Here is a 20,692-nt window from a genome sequence, read left to right on the forward strand (position 1 = left end):
TTTATTTGGGGTCTGGTTGAATCACCCCCATTTTATACCACTTATGTGGTCATCAACTTGATGAAAAAAGTTTTTCCTCTAAAGAGGTGCTTATCAATATTTACCACCGGCGTTGTGTATAACATATTATTGTTCCCATATTTTATTAACACACTTTATTATTTATTAATAAAATCACTTACAAAACTATCGCATATTGATATAATCAAATCATAGAATATAGAGGCCAAAATTGTAAAGTAATATCAATCAAAGGAGATTTCGGTTTTTTTGAAAATATTTGAATAGAGACTGAAGAATATAATAATGTAAAAACAACTCATAATATTATTTAAAATATCCCAAGCAGTTATTCTCAGTTGATAATTTTGAACACTGAGAAAAATAGTCACACCTTCTAAAATATTAGACAACCTTTAAATGAAATTTTGGAAACTTACAGATTTTGCTTCATTTATCTGATTTCTATTATAAAAAGCTCGATTTATTTGTGAAATAACAAAGATGCCAATTTTAAAAATTAATTTCCAAGAAATGTTTGGCTTTTTTCAGCCTGCAGTTTCGTTAAACTGAGCTCTATCGCGATGACTTTTTTATTTTTTACAGATTTGTTTGAAAATTCGAATGTTTTTATAATTTTTCATGTCCGCTAGTTTTTCGGAATATTGTTAGAAACATATGTATTTGAATTTTCAGTCATTGATTTGTCTGCCCCCTAATAGTTTTCAGTACAAGAAGAACTAATTATCTAAGTTACTACACCCACGAGAATGTAACAATTAAAGACTTACCTAGAAATATTGATGTGATCTTTCGACCTCCGACGAGAAAAATTTTATTTTCTTGTGAATCAAAAAGGAAAAGAATGTTAAAATTATTCCGGAAAAACCTCATGTTATCTAAAAGCCTCTTATAGACTTATAGACTTTGACTTCCTCTTTCGATTTCCAAGGACAAAAACTTGATTTTCGTAAGATGTATAAAAAAATGGTCAAGATTAAGCTATGATAAATTAATCATCGACTGTAGATTGTTGAAAGAGTGCTTCAATTCGTGACTCAAAAAAGCTTCCCAATGTATCTTCATAAATCGCATCATCTGTAGACTTTAATTGTTGGTTGCCTGGCCTCGTCGAATAAAACTCGAATTAAATCATTGTAAAACTTTATTATAAATAATGATAATACTTTATTTACAGTTTTGAAGTCATATCAATTTGTAAAAGAATTATAAATATGGCAACTTATCTAATTATCATGCACAAATTCTTTTACATAATCTATATCACAAGAAAATCACTCATAAATTAAAATTGCACTCAAAAAAGTTTACTCACAACGGTAAATCACCACATGGAAACTTCTTGTAGTTTGTCAGATTTCGGCCTAAAATACAAACTAGAACAAATTTAATAGTCAATTGAAGCATCTTCACCTGGGAATCACCCTGTGAATTGTCGGAATATTTCTAGAACGTATCGATTCTTGTGATATCGATCGGGGTACTGGTTTTTCTCCGATATTGTTGCTAGGACTGTGAGGATAACTCCAATTTGATTTGAGTCCTAACTCAAAGTTTTGCATATGGCTACTTTTGGTAAAGTCATTGTTCGATTTTTCTTCCCGAGTTTTCGAAGACAATCGACTACAAAAGAAGTTAAATGACGATATTTTCCTTGTAGCGAACTCACCGCAAGATTTTTGATCCTATACAGGCTGGTTCCTCTAATTTACTATTGCTAGTTCTCTTCCTTTGGAATCTTCTGCCTCGACTATCCTCGATAATGATATGTCGGTCGTACGGTGTATCATAGTCGACTTCGAGGATCGTCGAGAAGCTATGAGGGAAAATGATTTCTAAAGCTGTTATTATTACGCCCGCCAACAAGCAGACACTTCCTGCAATTAGAACGAGCCAATAGCACCACCCAAAACTGAAGTGAAGAGTGCTGCCTTCGATGTGGACAACCAGAGGAGTTTCAGGCAATAAACCAAAGTAACCACATGCTGTGGATATGAGCAGGAATCCACATGTGGTCATTAGAACTGCTCCATAACGTGGAACAACGATTAACATAAGATTCATTAAACTCCAAACAGAAAATGACGTCCTGAAAAATGATGATAACAACGAAACCACTGAGTATTCTCACCTACCATAACATAATGACGGCATAGTATCCCGCCGCTCGGTATTGACCACCCCATGAAAGTCCTTCTTGTCCCATCGTAAAATATTCAGCTACAGTTAAAATAGGGAACGGTAAACCCCGCACCATCGCTTCTTTAAAACTATTGCCCATTTGGTCTGAATTCAGCCATAAGAACTGTTCGTTATAGTCTATATCACTAGTCCAATTGTTGCTTGTAGACGCTGAAAAATTCTATTACTCGATGTCTTAAGAATTGGACGGAATACCTTGAAGCGTAATGTTTACGTGTTTCAGTCCAATGTAAACTCCCACGTTTGAAGGAATTTTTTCCTTGGAAAATGCTCTGTACGTGCTAAGAACTGTTGCGTTCGCGACATGCCATGCGGATCCAAAAAGCGTCACTAAAATAAAAAAAGTTGCGGTTTGAACATCTGCCATAAACGAGGAAAAGTAGTTATATAATTAAACAATGAATCTTTTCAAAGGTGTCAGTTATTAACGATCTCTGATTATCATCTAGCAGCTGCGGAGATAAATAATCCAGGTAAGATGTCAAAAGGATTTGAAATTTATATGATTGGTTTATTACAGGAATGTCAATAGAGTACTTAATAATTTATTTGCTCGTTTGATGGAAGCTATAAAATTTATTTCAAAGCGTTGCATTTCTTAATTATAGGTTAATTATGCTGGGTCGTTGTATGCATATTTTATGCACGGTTTATGCAAAAAGAAGTTAATTAAAATATTTAATCTGCAAAATATATCTGGAGAGTTTTATTGGCGTCCTGCACATATCGCAATTTATTTATAAATAAAAATTTTGCAATTTTTTACAGTGAATCCCCGCTGACATTGAAAGATTGGTATTCAAAAGTGTAAAAATAAAAGCAAGAATAAAGATTCTTTGATTTTTCTACAGTCGAAAGTTGCAATTTTTTGCGAAAATTCATGAGTAAAACTTTCCCAAACTTCTGATATCGATATCTCGCTTATTTTTTGGAGTAAACTTGACTTATTATACATCAGTGTACGCAGAATTTTGCGTAGATTCCAAATCTTGGATTTAAATTCAGATCCGCCAAGAAATAACTCAGCTATGGCCGATCAAAATTTCGGATAGTTGATTTTCGTTTTTCCTCAATTTTCCTAATTTTTAAAGTTAAATATCTCGGAAACTATTAGAGATATTGAGATGCGGTTCGCGCCATTGTTTTTCTCGGGTCATTTTACTTTAGAAAATGTTCTCAAAAGCTCAAAATTCGTTAGTGGATTTTTTGCAAAAAAAAATTCCGACTCAAACGATAAAAATTTTTCATTTTTTTTATTTTTTGCCCATAACTCGTAAAATATTTGCTTGATCGATCTCAAATTTAGCCAGTAGATAGATTTCAAGCTCCTTTTTCGACTGATGTATAATTTAAAGCTATTAAACGTCGTTTTTATTTTGAAAACATTGATTGAATACCACCCTAAAATGATGTTTCCAAAACAGTTTTTGGCCAATACCTCGTTTATTTATTAAGCAAACTTAACAAATTTGGGTCTCATTTCACGCAGAATTTTACGCCGAATTCAAAAACATGATAATTTTTTAATATTTGTCAATAAATAACCGAGTTATGGCCGTTTGAATTTTTGGGTTGTCGCCAGAGGGCTAAATTTTTGGAGGTTTGAAATAATTCCTGCTTGATATCTCGGAAACTATTTCAGATATTACGATGCGGTTTGCGCCATCGTTTTTCTCGCGATTTTTTTCATAAGAAATAGTTCTTTGATGTTTCTAAAGTCGAAATTTGCAAATTTTCGCAAAAATTCATGACTAAAACTATGGCAAACTTTTGATATCGATATCTCGCTTATTTTTTAGGGTAAACTTGACTTATTATACATCAGTGTACGCAGAATTTTCCGCAGATTCCAAATCTGACATATAAATTCAGATCCGACAACAACTAACTGAGTTATGGCCGATCAAAATTTTGGAATGTTGATTTTCATTTTTTCTCATTTTTCGTAATTTTTAAATTTAAATATCTCGGAAACTATTTGAGATATAGAGATGCGGTTTGCGCCATTCTTTTTCTCGGCTCATTTTACGTTAGAAAATGTTTTCAAAAGCCCAAAATACGATAGTCGATTTTTCGCGAAAAAAAATTACGACTCAAACGATAAAAAATTTTCATTTTTTTGATTTTTGGCCATAACTCGTAAACTATTTGTCCGATAGATCTCAAATTTGGCTAGTAGATAGATTTCGGGCTGCTCTTTCGACTGATATATAATTCAAAGCTATTAAACGTCGTTTTTATTTTGAAAACATTGATTGAATATCACCCTAAAATGATGTTTTCAAAACAGTTTTTGGCCAATACCTCGTTTATTTATTAAGCAAACTTAACAAATTTGGGTCTCATTTTACGCGGAATTTTACGCTGAATTCAAAAACATGATAATTTTTTAATATTTGTCAATAAATAACCGAGTTATGGCCGTTTGAATTTTTGGGTTGTCGCCAGAGGGCCAAATTTTTGAAGGTTCAAAACAATTCCTGCTCGATATCTCGGAATCTATTTCAGATATTAACATGCGGTTTGCGCCATCGTTTTTCTCGCGATTTTTTACGTAAGAAATAGTTGTTTGATGTTTCTACAGTCGAAAGTTGCAATTTTTCGCGAAAAATGGAGAATTTCTTTGACATTGATAATTTAATTGAAAATCAAAATTTATGGACACAAACCTCGTAGTCATTACAAGTTGCAGACAGATAAATACCTAAATGTCGTTTTGAACAGGAGATTATGAAGATGATTTCTCTCCACCAGCACCGGTTTGAAAACCAGACGATAAATCGTATAATTTAATGGTGGTTATTACGATTCTTGATAACATATTGCACGTCTATTCTTCTCAAATTTCAACAAAACCTCCATAAAAGTTACAACGCAAAATTATTGACTACTTTAAACGTTATGCAATTTAATAATAGAAATTGTGTCATTGTTTTAAAAACTGGCACAGATTCATCCCGTCCAGTTTATTGGAAGCTACTTTCGTTAGATGCGGGTAATTATCATAATAACAATATTATACGAGGTAATTTCCGCAATTTTTTTCGTTTATGTTGCACATACACCATGAAATAATTTTTATTCTGTGTTTTTAAAAGAGCATGAAACTATGTTGCAAGGTAAATTGTAAAATTTCACTATTGTAAAAGTATAAAAAGAACCAGATGTAGATAACAATGACGAAATTGTGATCGTCAGACCACCTAGTCGGTGATAGTAAAAATATTAAACTCACCTAGAATGGTAGCACCCACAAATAAGCTTAAAGATACTGCAAAAAACGTGGTAAATCGCTGGAAAAAAAATCGACAATTAGTGTTTTCACGGCCAAATTCTTCACACCACATTTAAATAAACAAAATTTAGTTAATTAAGGTCTGTTCCAAGCTATTGTATCATAAGCTTCAGAGCCTTGTGAACTGGGAATTGATGAAATTTAAGAGATAATTAAATAAGCTTTCGTTTGTACGGTAGGTCACACCGTTTTCGGAACGCTAGAAAGACAAGTGAAAATTATGCTTCGTTACTCAAATTGTTTTCTAATCTGTTTTAATGAACCGTAGCATTTCGTCACTTTCAAGGTGTTTTAAAGATAATTGTTATTTTCTTAATAAAAATTAATTGATATTTTATTGTGACACGTTTATGGAAAAATTTATGATGGCGCCCACGTTGTTTACACGAATATCTATTTCTTATGACCTTATAATTACTTTTTGAGTATGTACTACTTGTAAAATAGCCGAGAAATGATCAATGTCAAAACGTGCAAAAATATTTTCATCGGCTTCTTGTTTACGATTAGAATCCGCCAAGGTTTAAGTGAATAATTATTTTCACTTTTACACGACACGGAACTAATTGCTAGCGTTAAAAATGCGTCCATTTTTTTGGTTTAATTATTTTAATAGCGCGCGACTCCATCACTTTCATTAGAAACAGTAGTCGACATAAATTTATCGCGGAATTTCAGCAATTGTAACTTAGAAGTAGCTTACCTCTTTTCTAATTCCCGGAAATATTATTAAGAATGCCACGTAGAGTGTACAAAAAATTGTTAGAAATGTGATTAGTGTTACGTCTCCTGTAACTGCAGTACGATTGTTGAAACTGTAAAGTGTAGGACCCCCATCGTAGCGAAAGGCGTCGAACCAACCCTTCATGGCAGATGGACACAACTGAAAGAGAAACACGCAAATATTAGTACAAAGTGAAGATTTCAAATTTCGCGCCCTTAATTTGACGTTTATTTGTAAGCAAATAGTCACCCTAACTCAACAAGAATGTCGTTTTCTTAACACGACGGCATGAAATTTAACAGTTGCGTGGAAAGAATTAATATGTTCAAAATTGCATAAGCTGGAAATTTACCCTTGTCATAATTTCAGGTCTTTTACACGCAAATGTATCTAGATGCACTGAAAATATGGTAATATGGTACAATACTGACATCATAAACCCCGATGCAAAATTAGAAAATTTTCCATCCACATTCCACAGGTGACTTCAATGCTAGGTCAATGAATACAATTTCCGAAGACAATCATAAAATTTATCTTATTTTAGCTCTAGCAATTATGGATATTGACCAATTGAAATTACAATTGGTCATTTACCATTAAACTTAAAATTTATTGTTTGTTTTGCAAAAAGGTCTATAATAATAATTAACAACGAAATGTATTCAATAGTGTCCGAAAATGAGAAGAAAAGAGGAAATAAGATCAGCATGACCTATTCCGTCGTCTATTGTAGAAATTTCGCCATACAACGAATTTATGGCAGTTTTGCTTTATGCATAATTAGATGTCTATTTCTTAACATCTTTATGATTTGTAACAACAATTACTTTAGTGGGAGAGCATCTCTTTAACGAGGCAATGAACCAATTCCAGCAATTATACATGATTCTTATAAGAATTGCTTAATTTAAGGTTCAAAGGGCTCGACTTTGTAATCGGGTAAATCATCAAAAACTCGTTATTACAATAACAAACTTCAGTTTCAAAACATCTTAAGAAATCGTCATTTCTAACAAAATATGTAGAAAAATATTTTGATGATTGACATAACTTAACAGAGAATAAGCATATCTGTCATTCTCTCAATTTGATTTGTGTGCATCCGACGCAGTGGCGCAATTTTCGTAATTTTTCATTATTTTCAGGAGTATTAAACATTGTGCAACCGGATAAACTGTGTAATTAATTATTTTCAGAAGAGCCTATAAAAGACATCAAACTGAAGTTTATGTGGTCATTAAGGCAAGGACCACCCAAAAAGAACTGTGCTATTGGAAAATAAAATTTTTGTGGTTTTGTAATTTAGTTTCACTAGGGGTGATCGGCAAAGAGAAAGGCACTAGTGTTAAAAAAATTAATAAAACGTGCAGAAAACATTATCCTCAACCCACACTCACCCATAAAGTTTATGGCAAATTTATTGTAGACCAGATTAATGTTTATACGAGCTTTTGTAGTCCCCTCAGATTGAGTTAATTACCGAATAAAACATGATTAAGTAAACAGTTTTGTTTTTCTTGCTAATAATGTTTGTTTAATAGTGCGTCTCTTCCTTGTGTGCTTTTAATGGAAGAAACCTTTAACAAAAGTAAGTCATTAAAAATGTCATTAATATTCATTCATTCAATGAAAGTGTTTTAAGCGTATTTATAGTAGCGATAATTGCTTAGGAAGAGTGACTGAATACAATTAAAATGAAAACCACGTGTGTAAGGGTCAGATTAGAAAATACAAGAAATACCTAATAGAAACGCGGCGTCGTAGTTTCTGAAATATTTCCCCTTCTCAAAAAGTGGTTTATTTTTAGATATTTACAGAACTTCCTTATCTAGCAATAGTCGTGAAGATTTAATTAAAACATTATTTTTAATTTGAATGTGAAGGTCTCTAGTTAAATATCTTCTAGTGGCCTTTTATGGGTATTACAAACCGGTAGGTAGACGCTCTTTAAGTGTAATTTCTAATAATGAAAAATTCAATGTTTACTAACTCACCAAATTAGAAAATCGCAAATATGATCATCTTTTTAGAGTCTTTCGCACACCTCACCAGAACCATTACTATAGCAAATTTGTTTGGTTCATTGTTGGCATTAAACATTCACTTGCACAAGTGGTCTTAACGTTGCGGACACGCATCAACGACCACATCCGCCTCACTCTCTTTTATTAAGAACTATGTAAATCAGAGTTTCAGTTCTCTGCATTAAACATACCATTCTCTTATAAGGCAATAACATCACAATCAAAAGAGGCGCCCGAAGTAAATAAGTAGGTGGATTTAATCGTGACTATAACAAGATGGATTAACATGAAAGACACATTTTGACGAATGACCTCTTCACCAAACCTTGTAAAGTTTGGCCTGTTTTGTTCGTGATGGTCAGCGAGTAACAGGAGAAAAAGCGATTTCTGATATCACCATTGCTGAATAAATAGGCCACTGTATTTTCAGTGTAACAATGTAATTCAACCTCTCGGAAACTCATTTTACTTCTACTATTTCTTAATTCTTACCAAATAAATTTTAATTGAATCAGAGAGAGATTAAGGTTTTGCTTCTCTATGCAATTATTCCTTGGGAAATTCTTATCTCTGCATCATAATTTTACGCCAAACCAATCATAGGTTTATACACACAATTATTTTAGTTAATGTGCTACAAGCGCTTTGTAAACACTGGGTATTAATTTTACTATAATTGGTATTATTGATTTAGGAATTTTTCAACACAAGGATTTTAACTCTTCAAGTGCAAATACCAATCCCAGTTTCTCTCAATAAAAAGTAAAATGGAATTGCAATTTCACCATTTTCCGAGTTTTAAGAAAGTCTATTACAACTCAACGGGCTTTGGAATCTGAAATCGGTTGGTAGCTCCGCCTTTTATGTCAAAGTTTTAGCTTAAATATTAATATACAAATCCGTCAATATTGACACGATCTTTATGACAATTCTGAAACGACAAATCTAATAAACCAAGTTCTTTACAGTTGTAAATCTGAATTAAAAGACATTTTTTTGTAAACGGCTTTCTAAGAAGCACTTTCACTAAAGATGAGGTCTTCTTCTGCGAATTTTTCAAGAATCATGATCGAGCAGCGAACAAGAAAAATTGGTATCCCAGTTTTCGAACACGCGATGCTTATTATTTACAAGTCATTGTGTTAATGACTTCCAAATTGGGTCCAATGAACATCATTAATCAAAGCCGGTGCTCAAAAACAACAAATGCATTTTCAGGTTGATTAATCAAGAAATTAATTATTAAATGTCAATACTGAAAAACAATAGCAATAAAATCTGTTTCATAATTTGTTCGCTTAGAATATTAACCTTGCACTTTAGCCAAATTATGCTCGAGTGGCTACCTGTTATTTTATTAACAAAAATAGGAAAATCTAACGTAAACAATAAATCACAGACAAACATGAACATGAATTAGAGACGTGACAAATTTAATGCAACTAAGAATAATTAAATGTCTGAATGCAAATGTAGTCGGCCATAAAATTAAAATTAGTTTCGGTTTTATTCCGTGTAATAAAAAATTGCGTTCATGGGCCAAAGTATAATTTATAAACCGCTGGAAATGTGTCACATGCGTGGACGTCCAACGCGTAATTTGTCAATGTTACGCATCATCCTTTTTACACAAGTTTATTGGTTACATAGTTACTGAATTAAACACAGATACAAAATTTATCGGTGCAAACTAGAAATATTAATCTTTAGCCAGTCGTAGAAAGTTAATTAAAAGAATATAAAATGATTTAAATTTAAATTAGATACATCTTTAAGAAAAAAAGACATGTGGATTAGCTAGAAATGATGTTTTGCATAACGTTTACGCTTACTCATTCTAGATAATCAGCCTGTTAAAATCACAATAGTCTGCATTTTCTAACACTTGGATGATTTTGCTCCGCTAGTTTTCTCAGGTTTATCGCAGATGTTAAATTCTAATAACAGAGTTTCTCGTCCTGTTGAAAGTGATTTTCCTTTGCCATTAAAGTCTGATATCAGCTGGTTCCATTATGAAACCAAAATTTTACGAAGATGGTTAAAGAAATCTCGAGCAAATTTTAGAAATAGTGTCCAAATTTAGTTCTTTCAGACGAGTTTTGGCACAGTAAGTTTCTAAGCAAGAGCACTTTTCTTGAGTGTCTTGGGCATCGGTAAAGCCGGAGAAGGATATTATTTACCGATGACATAACAAGCATTTTTAACGCTCTGTTTACATTAAAACTTTAAATAAGTAGATAAATAAAACATGAGTTTTTAAAACATTTAAATTATCGGTTCCTACTGAATTAAATTATGATCATTGTATGCTTTTTAAAACGGAAGTAGCTTCGATATTTTAGTGTTAATTAACTTAGCCGTTTAGAATTAACCTTCTCTTTCAATAAGCACTGAATATTAAATCTGTTTAACTAAGGTGTAAACTTCCGCATGTGGCTGAAATTCGGTTTGTTGTAATGCGTAGAGAAGACACTCGGGTCTTTCAGAAATTATAAAATCGCTATAAATCCTGCGTGCCTTCAGATAATTATGACTTATTAACTTATTATATCCATGCATTATACATATTTTCACAATGAAGAAAAACAACCTTCCAGGCACATGGTAAAGGTTATTAGCAAAATAATTTCTCTTATCAAAAGCGCACACCTCACATTTTTGAACATCATTCTTGCTTTAATGAAAACAATTCTCCTTGGGCTTATTTATAGAAAAAAACATTCTATAAGTAAATGATAACTGGGGAATTTTCGCACCTTTATTAATTGAACTAATCCACAGAAAGTTGAATTTTACACACTAACCACACCATTTATTGTCTTCTTGAAACATGGGTCATCCACAAAACACCCAACACTCTGCGCACACGAACGTCTATGTGATAAGACCAACGTACCGCGATACTGTTGGACTGACGATGGCCGTGAGATCTTGGGCAGGAAGGAAGGTGCCGAGAAGGGAGAAGCTTACGGCAAGGTCGTACACAGCTACTTTCTGCGATGACCTTCTGACCATGGCTATCGAAGCGGAATCGCACTCCGGACTTTTTGTTGGGTGTCGTACTTAACACTTGCAGGAATATGTGAGTCAAGAGACAAACATTCAACTTGGCGCGGGTTTTCCTCAACAGTATCCGATGTTTTGAAGAAATGTATTTCTTTTTAGAAACCGGATAAGTGTTCAAGGTACCGGCATGACAAATATTTCCAATATGGGAGCGTAATTGGGCAATTATTTACGCGAATCTTGTTTAGCGGTTTTGGCAATGAAAAATTATTACTCGGATATTAACAAGTTTTTAAAGTAGCAACAATTTCAGGCGATTAGTTGGCGTCAGGATCGGATTTTGGGGAATTTGAGGAGGAGAGGGGCAAATTCGGTCTTCTCGAAGATTGCAAAACACCAAAAGGCGCGACAAAAATGGTAGTAGCATGGTGCAAGACTTTCCTATTTTTTTTTGGACCAGGATATGTTTTTAAATCAAACATAAAACACCCACTCCGACTTTCAAACAATAAAGTACTTAAAATTGAACACTAACTGTACCGGGTTAGTCAACGATATTTTTGCAATTCAGGTCAACACCAAGTTTTTAGTGTTATTAGAAAATGTTTACAAGAAGTCATCTTTGAGGGTATCAAACTTGTAAGACTCGTTCCAAACTTGTGCGCGTATATGACAATGTAACACAACACTATTTTATGTAACATGGAAATCTATCCAAGAATGCAAACACGATGGAAGATAAACTGCTAGTTTATGGTAGGAGGATGCTGAAGACACGAAAACAAGGATTTGCGAATACCTCTTATCTCTTATTTCAGCATTGAAGTCACTAAAAAAATTTGCTTGACTTTTGTTCAGAGGTCGGTTTTTATCTTTATAGTCACGCTGCAATTTCCCTTGACGAAAACACTTCCATTACATGATTACATGTGACATTTATCTTCCTGCGGCCAATTTATTGTGGCCGTATTTGTAAAATAAACATTGTTTTCTCATTATGTGCAAATTCGCTCTTTATAAAAGGATCTTTGTTTCCTTAGGGTGTATGTTACAAAGAGCTTTCACCGGGAAATATGGTCAATTTCTCAGAAAATTCCCGTTATTAGGATAAACAATAACACAGTCACGTCCAAGTGATTAGAATAAATCTCTTTTAGAGAAATTATACACGGAACCATCGCAATTTTTCTCTTTTCCCATAACTATTTTCCGCAAAGACAATGTCCACTTGTTGGTGAGAGTGAGCTTTTTCGCCTTACATATTACCTTCTACCAGGAAATGGTGCATATGGTTAATAAGTGTAGGTTTCTGACAATTAAAGACTGAAATTGTGAAATATGAATGCACGCTCGTCTGATTAAATAAATTGCGTGTGTTTTAGTTATAAGTGGTTACATTTATTAATTAATCAAAGTGTGTCATAATTCGCCATGCGGCCACGACGAGCGCGTACAAAAGCATCTTCAGACAGATGGTAGGTGTACAATTGGCTAATCATTATTCAATTAATTCGATAGGAAAACTTATAGGTCGTAAAGAATTTTCTTTTTAATTGCTGCCTACGCAGATTCGCACATTCACCCACATTGGTGCCAAAAAAATCATTTAGAATGAATCAATAACTGATTTTAATATTAATTTCACTGATTTCTACAGCCTCCAACTTGATGTAATTACTAATTATGGTCCATGGCTGGTGTAGTAACTACATTGTTATTAAAAATATAATTCACACGTACACTGTTGAATTCATTAAAATTAACACAATTACGTAAATGTATTCCGAGTCACTTTGTAATCTCAAAAAATACAATTAAATACACTATACAATCTCGAATTGTAAAACTCGTACGCGTAATTTTAATTGCACTTTATCACGATCATCAGACCGGAATAGAACCTGTTAAAAAAGTAGGCTGACACTATCCATGTAATTTTGAAAAACTTTGAAAGTGAGATAAGAAGACGTAGTTTCGGTGAAAGTTCTAGATCTACAGATGTGATGCGAATTTTTTAATCCACGTAAACTAATGTTTTATTTATTTATACAAACTTGAGTTAAACCGATTGTTCTTTTCACTTTTGAATTATATGCAGCGTTTGCATATTATTTATTGATCTCGCATTGTGTAATTTTATAAGAGAAAAGTCACTTTTACTTTTTGTGCCTATTTCGGAATGCATTTCCGTTAAATCTAAATAAAATTATTATATCCTGTCCCAGAATCTGCGATGTGTGCACACATGGCGGTGAAAGATAACTATAATTATATTAGATTAAAGTGACGATAATATTTTCATAGAGTTCGCATTATTAAATCTATTAATATCTTAAGACAAACGACTTTGCTTGGGCAGTAATTTGTCGCAACATTCCTGTGGTATCGCCAACATATCCGCCTTGATAGTTCTTGATAATCTAGGATATTAATTTATTAGGTAATTAAGAATGACAGTGCTGAAGCATATTAACGAGCTAATTAAAGATTATAGCTTTATTTTATTTCGAAACCGCGGAAAGTTTGACAGTGCCATGCTGCCACATCTGAATTATGAACTCATTTGCAGAGCGCTGATGGATATTTTATTCGACTAAGAATTTTTATATTTTCTTTTACAAACCGAACACATTTTTGACTTGTTTAAGTATTTTTATAGCTTTTTAAGAGCTTATTCCAATGCAATTTTGTAAACCTTTTTCAGTTTATTACTAAAAATGTTAAACCAATACAAATTTGGAAAAAATAACACATTGATTCTCTGAAAAATGTTTTGAGAGGTTATAAAAATTTGACAAATGGTATTTATTAAAAATTAATTTATCTGGCGCCGTCTCAAGTCGCAGGTTAAATGAATTTTTAATAGACTTTATATACGGTTCCCATAAATTAAAAATATGTACATTTTGATAGCTAGTAAAACGATAAATACTTTTTCAAATTTTATATAACGTGATTAAAAGTAAGTCTGCAATTTCAAAAATAATTTACATGGTCAGAGCAATAGACATTTTTAAACCGTCTAGAAATCATCACAATAAAAAATGTAAAACGTAACGTTTCCTTATTATAAATCAAAGATTAGTTTTCTGTCTTCGTGGAAAATAAACCATGAAAAATAATGTATTACCTTTTTGCTGCTTGAAAGCCAATGGTCCGCTTGCATAAATTGTATTGATATTTAAGCAGAATGAAGATTTGTGTCCCTAATTTGCTCGCATCAAATTCAAAAGCCGTCTCTTGTGTATAAATAATAATAAAATTATCTAATTTGTTCCCGTCACGTTGTATACAAATTATTTTTGTACCCAACAATTCATCATTCGAAATTGATTCGTTAAGTATTTCAACACATGTTCTTTACTGAAACGTTATTAATAAATAAATTAACTTTCTCCCTCTTCAAATTAATTTTTGTTTGCTCATTACCTCTTTCCGAAAAAGCACATAAAATAGTTTTAAAAGGCTTGTGCTATTTTTGACTGGTAAGGATGTACCATTGTCACTGATAGTATCTTCAAGGTGTGAGCCTAATTGTTTTGATTTTAATTGGAATAATTAATTAATGCTCACAAAGAGATTGTGAAATTACTCATTAAAATCACGAGTTGTTAATTTATAATCGCATCGTTAAAAAAAGATAAATAAAAGGATATAAATCAAGAATTATACAGGGCTAGTCACGAGAAGATTACTTCTGAAAATAATTTTTTCGCAACCCAAAATACTAATTTCTTGAGTCACTTGATACAACTCGAATCAGAAATGAAATGCTAAATTCACGATTGCTTAGGCCTTTGATAGTGTCACTTTGACAATTACGGTAAAGGAGGTTACGTGAGTGTCCATAGACAACCCAGTTCAGTTTCGATGTGGACATCTTTACGATAAAGGTCCGCAGCATTATTTGGCATTCTCCGTAGATGAGAATCATGTTAGTTTTCTCATCATTCGAATGAGACATTGTGACGGGTTTCTCAACCGAACCTAACATACCATGCTTGTTAAAGAAAAAAATTATTGCACTTACAGCTTCGGTATAGGACAGATTAGGAAGAACTTCGAACTAATGGGGCTCTAATGGATTGGAATTAAGAATAAAGACGAAATTTAAATCAAAAATGTCAAAGTGACATTGACCACCCCAAAGCAATCGTGGATTCAGCACTTTATTTCTAATTCTGGCAGTATCGAGTAGTTCAGGGTATTAGTATTTTGGGTTGCGGAAATATAATTTTCAGAAGTAATCTTCTCGTGACTAGCCCTGTATATTACTAGTAGGCCCCCTCAGAACACAACACATTTTTAAAGCTTTTAGCCTGGTTTTCAAAGTAACTTGTGAAAAAATTTAATTTTTAAAGAATTTGCTCGGTTTTTCAAAATCACCCTTTTCAAAAAAAGTCAACATTTCAAGGAAAATACACCGTTTTTTCAAACAAGAATACAGTTTGGTCCAAACAAATTTTTATTTCAAAAACACTTAAAATTCGTCTTTTATACCATGTTTTTCTGTTGGGCTACTTCAGAACAAAAATGAATACGGTTTCGGCCAAGAAAAGTTACCATTTAAAAACACTTGGATTTTAAAGATTTTGTCTTATTGTTAGGGGTGGGCCACTTCAGTAAAAAAATGAATAGTCGGGCAAGGCAATTTATTGATTAATAAGTGTATAACTTAATTTGTTATTACATTAGGAGAAATTCGTGGGGCCGTCCTAGTGGGACAGTCCAGGATCTGGAGTGGAACGATTGCTACAAACATAACAATAAGGATAACATAAATATAAGTGTTTTCTTACCTTAATCTTAAACATTTTTTTAGATAAGCAACGAACTCTCCTTTCTGCGTCACTGTATTAAATCTTAATGTAATGCCTTCCTCCTTTTCAAATATTAGGACCACTTCACTTATATTTTCTGTTTGGTCGTTGAAAGTGGCCAAATCATTCAGTTCTACATTGCCCTGAAAATCTTCAGCGGACATGGTTATAATCCCCAAATCGGTGCCTTGGCCCTCTATAATTCTCACTCGCACACCATTTATTTGCTTTGCACCACGTTGATAACACACATTAAATTTCAACATTTTTTTATTGAGAAAGATATTAATTCTACGATCGCGTTGAAACTGGCGAAATTCAGTGATGGACTTCTTCAGATCCATTTTATCTAAAAACTTGGTGGTTATCTCGAATTTATCTATGTTTTTATACGTTCCTTGGAACAACCTTGAAGCAACTGCTAGCACCTACCCCTACGCCAACTTTCGTTGTGAATTTGAACTTGGAACTAAGATTAAGAGCGGGTAAATTTAAAATCCGCGTTGCGTACTTCTGTATAACAAGTTCTTCTTCTATTTTTTCGTGTGCTGCGACAAATAACCAATTATGAACTGTTTAACCCAGGAATAATAATAAAGGATTATTAATTAGCAACTAAAAGAATTAATATCCAAACGGTATTGTATCAAAATTTTCCAGAATAACTCTCTTGTCATAAACAAAACCAAATTCCTTTGTTTCTATTTTATTTAAAAGTTCTTTAGTTTTAGTATCTCTGGTAATTCGATTATATTGTGTACTGATTTTACTGTCTTTGTGTTCTAAAATATTATTCATGCTATCGGAATTAATCTTTTCGGACGTTTCATAGTTTAATGTAAATCATTTAATTTTGCAAACAACTTTACCTGTATTAGTTTTATAACAATAACTTTTTGGACCTGTTGATACCCAATCAGCAATCCATACGTCCTTACCTAATTCATCGGTCCAATCTTCCAATAGACAACCGTGGAGATCTGCCTTGACTTTCGATAAAATCGCGCCAAACTATTTTCTGATAGTCAAAATTTCAAAAAAAGCCCGTCAGGTACTTGCTATCTATGCAAATTTTTTATACAGAATGTCAACAAATGTTTGTTCATCAAATGATGATCTGTGATAAACAATGAATTCGCGCTTGTACGCATACGTATCGTACCGAGAAGACACCTTGACGGTCAAAGAGATACTCTATTAAAAATAAGCCGAACTCGATTAATAAATCAATCTCCGCTAATGTTTTCTGCGTTGCTCGGACCGATTTAAATAAGTGCCGAAAAAAAAAGCAGCTACCGTACTTGTTATGTATACAAAAAATCAGACCCTTTTCTGAAACGGTGAGAGATCTTTATGACACTCTCGACATAATGGTAATGGTTTTGTCCCCGAGACAACCGACGTACGGCGATATTTAAAAATTGATTTCGCGAAAACCAAACGGCCGAAGAGGACGAAATCCCGCCACTTTGTTATTTTAGAAACTCGTCGGCAAAAGGAGCGAGAATGGTACGGTTCGGTCGTGAAAACTGGCAAATTTTTGACGTTTGAATCAGACGGCAAAAAAGTGGTACTTTTTGTCGAGCAATTAAAATGTAGTAGCAAGGCGAAGCGTAGCGCATGCAAATTTGCGAACAGCAAAGCCACTTTTCGGACAAATAACAAATACTACTTTTTGGCCTGTTATTTGATATCGAAAGTGAATCAATGCAATTAAAAAAATAAGCCTAATAGTCTATAAACCGATGAAAAAAAATTCAGTGCAATCTCCGATTATGTTTTCGTCGTCGCTGGGATCGATTTCAAGTGGCAAAAAAAAACACTACCGTAAATGTAAACCCGCTTCTCAGTCAAGAACCGTGTTTATATCTCAATCCCCCAAGAATTTTTCAGTATGTCGACGAACATTTCTCTGTTTCAAAGCATTTTGAAACGTCTAGCACGTCAGCAAAGCCGGTCGAACGAAAACGACTTTCAAAAGTCTCTTCTCACGCCAAAACCTAAAGTCCGAAAAGGACGAAACCTACCCTAAACCTTTTTCGGAAAACTGTACTTTTGGAAAAGCTCGATGAAAAGACGGAGAAAAAATCGGTCTAGGAGAAATTTGTTCCCAAAGTATTATCGGTAATCTCGTTTTATTAGAGGCGTTCCGCCTGTACACGTTTTATATATACAGGGTCCGGCAACACTTGTGTCCACCCCCAAAATCGCCTTTTATTTTTAAGTTACAATTTTGAAAATTTGCATACGCTCATAGTTGACAAAGCTCTAGAAGCTGACGCAAAAATTTGTTTTTTATCATGGTTTGGTTGGCGTCGCGACGCCTAAGAAGTATAATTTTTACCAATTTTTGAGTTTTTGCGGAATTATTCGCGAAATCAATTTTTTTTCAATATAACTGTGATACAAATATCTGAGTTTTTATTTTAAATCAAATGCAAATTGTGTTTAAAATTTGCGACAAAAACGTTGTTTTATCAAGTTAGTTTTCAAAATTATGGCAGCGCATCGGCAAACTACGTTTACACAAAAATTTCACAAGTGACTTCACTCACTTTTATAAAGGTTAATTTTGATTAACACGGGCATGTTGCACTTTATGGACACCAGAAATCGTTAATTAACATCGACAAAGCGACAATTTCACCAAGTAAGACTTTTGTTACAATCTAAAGCGAGCCAAAAGATAGATGTCATTTGTGACACAAGATGCTGACAGATGGGTGTAAACGTAGATCCCAACTTTGACGTAATGAAATTGGAAACTAACTTGATAAAACAGCATTTTTTTCTCAAATTTTGAAGACAATTTGCCTTGAATCTAAAATAACAACTGAGATATTTTTAACACATTTATATTGAAAAAAAATTTAATTAGAGGTTGATATCAGAAACCCTCACAATTAACTAAAAATGACATTTTAAGGGCGTCGCGACGCCAACACTATCAGTGATAAAAAACAAATTTTTGCGTCAGCTTTTAGAGCTTTGTCAACTATGAGCGTTTACAAATTTTCAAAATTTTATCTTTAAAATTGAAGGCGATTTTAGGGGTGGACACAAGTGTTGCCGGACCCTGTATAGTAAGTAAAGTAAGTAATTGGTTTGATACAAAAATGAAGTGCAGATGGTATGCTAGAGAACTGATAACGCCCATATAATTATACGAATACAATAATAATACTGTGGTACTATCTTATAATATGCAAATCACCTACGTAATAGTCTTATCTTCTATCTCCACAGAGATAAATATGTACATAGATGCTTCGATACTATTAAAAATCGGTAATAAAGGAAATATCACAATATTCAAAACTGGGCTAATACTAAAAGCCTCCGTTCTCAAGGGTAATTGTGACATGTGACACATGACGAAAGGTCACAGTCTTCATGAAGTGGCCATGAATAATGCATGTGCATTCAAGTAAAACTTTGTAAACGAATGAAAAAGATATAAAAACAATGTCAGATACTTTTATTTTATCGCAACAATGAAAAGTACCTTCAGTATAATGTTAATTAAACACTATCAATAACAAGCAGAATATTTAAACACTCATATTTATTTTTTCTATAGATGTCACTCATGCTGAAGTATTTGTCCTACATCAATGAACTTCAGTAATGAATTATGTGAGTGTCATTTTTACGGATTATTTATTCTCATGGGCGCACGTTATAAACGTGTCAATTGTCTCTGGCCAAATTTCTAATGGTGATACGTGATTTTTCCATTTCTGCAGGGTTGTAACTGAAAGTTAATAACACCTTTGTCGTAAATATTTAGCCGAATCGTTTTGGGGCCTATTTTCTCCTAGATGACGGACGGCTTGATAGATCTGAGGAAGTTAATTGGCAGTCTTCCACGCCCAGAGCAGTGGCGAATTTTCGTAATTAGTAGCGAATTTGACACGATAGAAATTATTGAAATTTTGACTGACCCGTTTTGTGGTTATAAGTCGACGTGTTACATTTCAGACAAAATATTTGAACTTTCCCGTGCTGGTTTACCGAAAATGAATATTTGGCGAAGCGATTGCATCGAAATACTTCAGTTGTGAGTAATTTGTTTACGCTGTCAATAAACTGGGAAAAGCACCGTTAAAGTTTCACATCGAAATATTTACCTTAAATCCCGGACTAGCACCCAGCTTTCCTCATTTTTCTTAAGAACATGACGTCACTATACTCTTTACTTGATGATGGTATTATTTACATGTCCACCTACTTTCTTTAGTTCTTAACAAAAAAAACGTCCCACTTAAGACGGAGTTTTCACTTTTCACATAGCTTTGAATGAAAAAGTAAAATTCAAAGTATTGTCAATTAAAAACAATACTAATTAAGTTCAAATAGCGTCGACAACAAATCTGACCTCCGTTCAAGTTCACATTTTCCAAGAATGGTTCGCCGCTAACACATGATTTAGACGTGCCTACATAGTTGTAGAATGTTAATATGGATCAAGTACAGTATATGGACCTTGTGTGTACGAACACCCGCTATGACTACTTCTTTCTGCACGATGTTGAGGTGACAGTCGACCAGGTGAAATCACATTGCACTGCGAGCTCCGACGACTTATCTCGGTGAA

The 20,692-nt window shown here is 33.4% G+C and overlaps 1 protein-coding gene and 1 long non-coding RNA gene across 6 annotated transcripts; one reads left to right on the top strand and one right to left on the bottom strand.

The window, feature by feature from the left end:
* Positions 1–1,147: 1,147 nt before the first annotated feature.
* Positions 1,148–20,674, bottom strand: mol (dual oxidase maturation factor 1 mol). 3 transcript variants are annotated; one of them, XM_088031555.1, is made up of 8 exons: positions 20,226–20,674; positions 6,222–6,401; positions 5,459–5,516; positions 2,419–2,553; positions 2,157–2,373; positions 1,691–2,110; positions 1,435–1,644; positions 1,148–1,385 (listed from the first exon to the last, which is right to left on the bottom strand). In XM_088031555.1, the coding sequence occupies exons 2-8, from the start codon at positions 6,384–6,386 to the stop codon at positions 1,346–1,348; spliced, it is 1,245 nt and encodes a 414-aa protein (XP_087887681.1). In that variant the 5' UTR covers positions 6,387–6,401; positions 20,226–20,674; the 3' UTR covers positions 1,148–1,345. The 3 variants fall into 3 exon arrangements, with proteins under 3 accessions (XP_087887681.1, XP_087887680.1, XP_087887682.1); XM_088031554.1 differs by lacking the exon at positions 20,226–20,674 and adding an exon at positions 11,026–11,188; XM_088031556.1 differs by lacking the exon at positions 20,226–20,674 and adding an exon at positions 8,240–8,335.
* Positions 6,386–7,742, top strand: LOC148179494 (uncharacterized). 3 transcript variants are annotated; one of them, XR_015769717.1, is made up of 2 exons: positions 6,386–6,475; positions 6,612–7,742. It is a non-coding gene; the product is annotated as an uncharacterized LOC148179494 (long non-coding RNA). The 3 variants fall into 3 exon arrangements; XR_015769716.1 differs by having other exon boundaries at positions 6,401–6,739; positions 6,790–7,742; XR_015769715.1 differs by having other exon boundaries at positions 6,401–6,543.
* Positions 20,675–20,692: the final 18 nt, after the last annotated feature.

The sequence above is a fragment of the Gnatocerus cornutus genome, chromosome 2 (assembly GCF_029298725.1).
Source record: "Gnatocerus cornutus isolate USDA-ARS CGAHR chromosome 2, icGnaCorn1.1, whole genome shotgun sequence".
NCBI classification, from domain to species: domain Eukaryota; kingdom Metazoa; phylum Arthropoda; class Insecta; order Coleoptera; family Tenebrionidae; genus Gnatocerus; species Gnatocerus cornutus.

Coding starts and splice junctions, on each gene's coding strand:
- mol (XM_088031555.1), bottom strand. CDS start 6,386: ATGAAGGGTTGGTTCGACGCCTTTCGCTACGATGGGGGTCCTACACTT. Junction 5,517..6,221: donor TTCCGGGAATTAGAAAAGAG/GTAAGCTACTTC, acceptor TTTTTTTTCCAG/CGATTTACCACGTTTTTTGC. Junction 1,386..1,434: donor ATTCACAGGGTGATTCCCAG/GTGAAGATGCTT, acceptor TTTGTATTTTAG/GCCGAAATCTGACAAACTAC.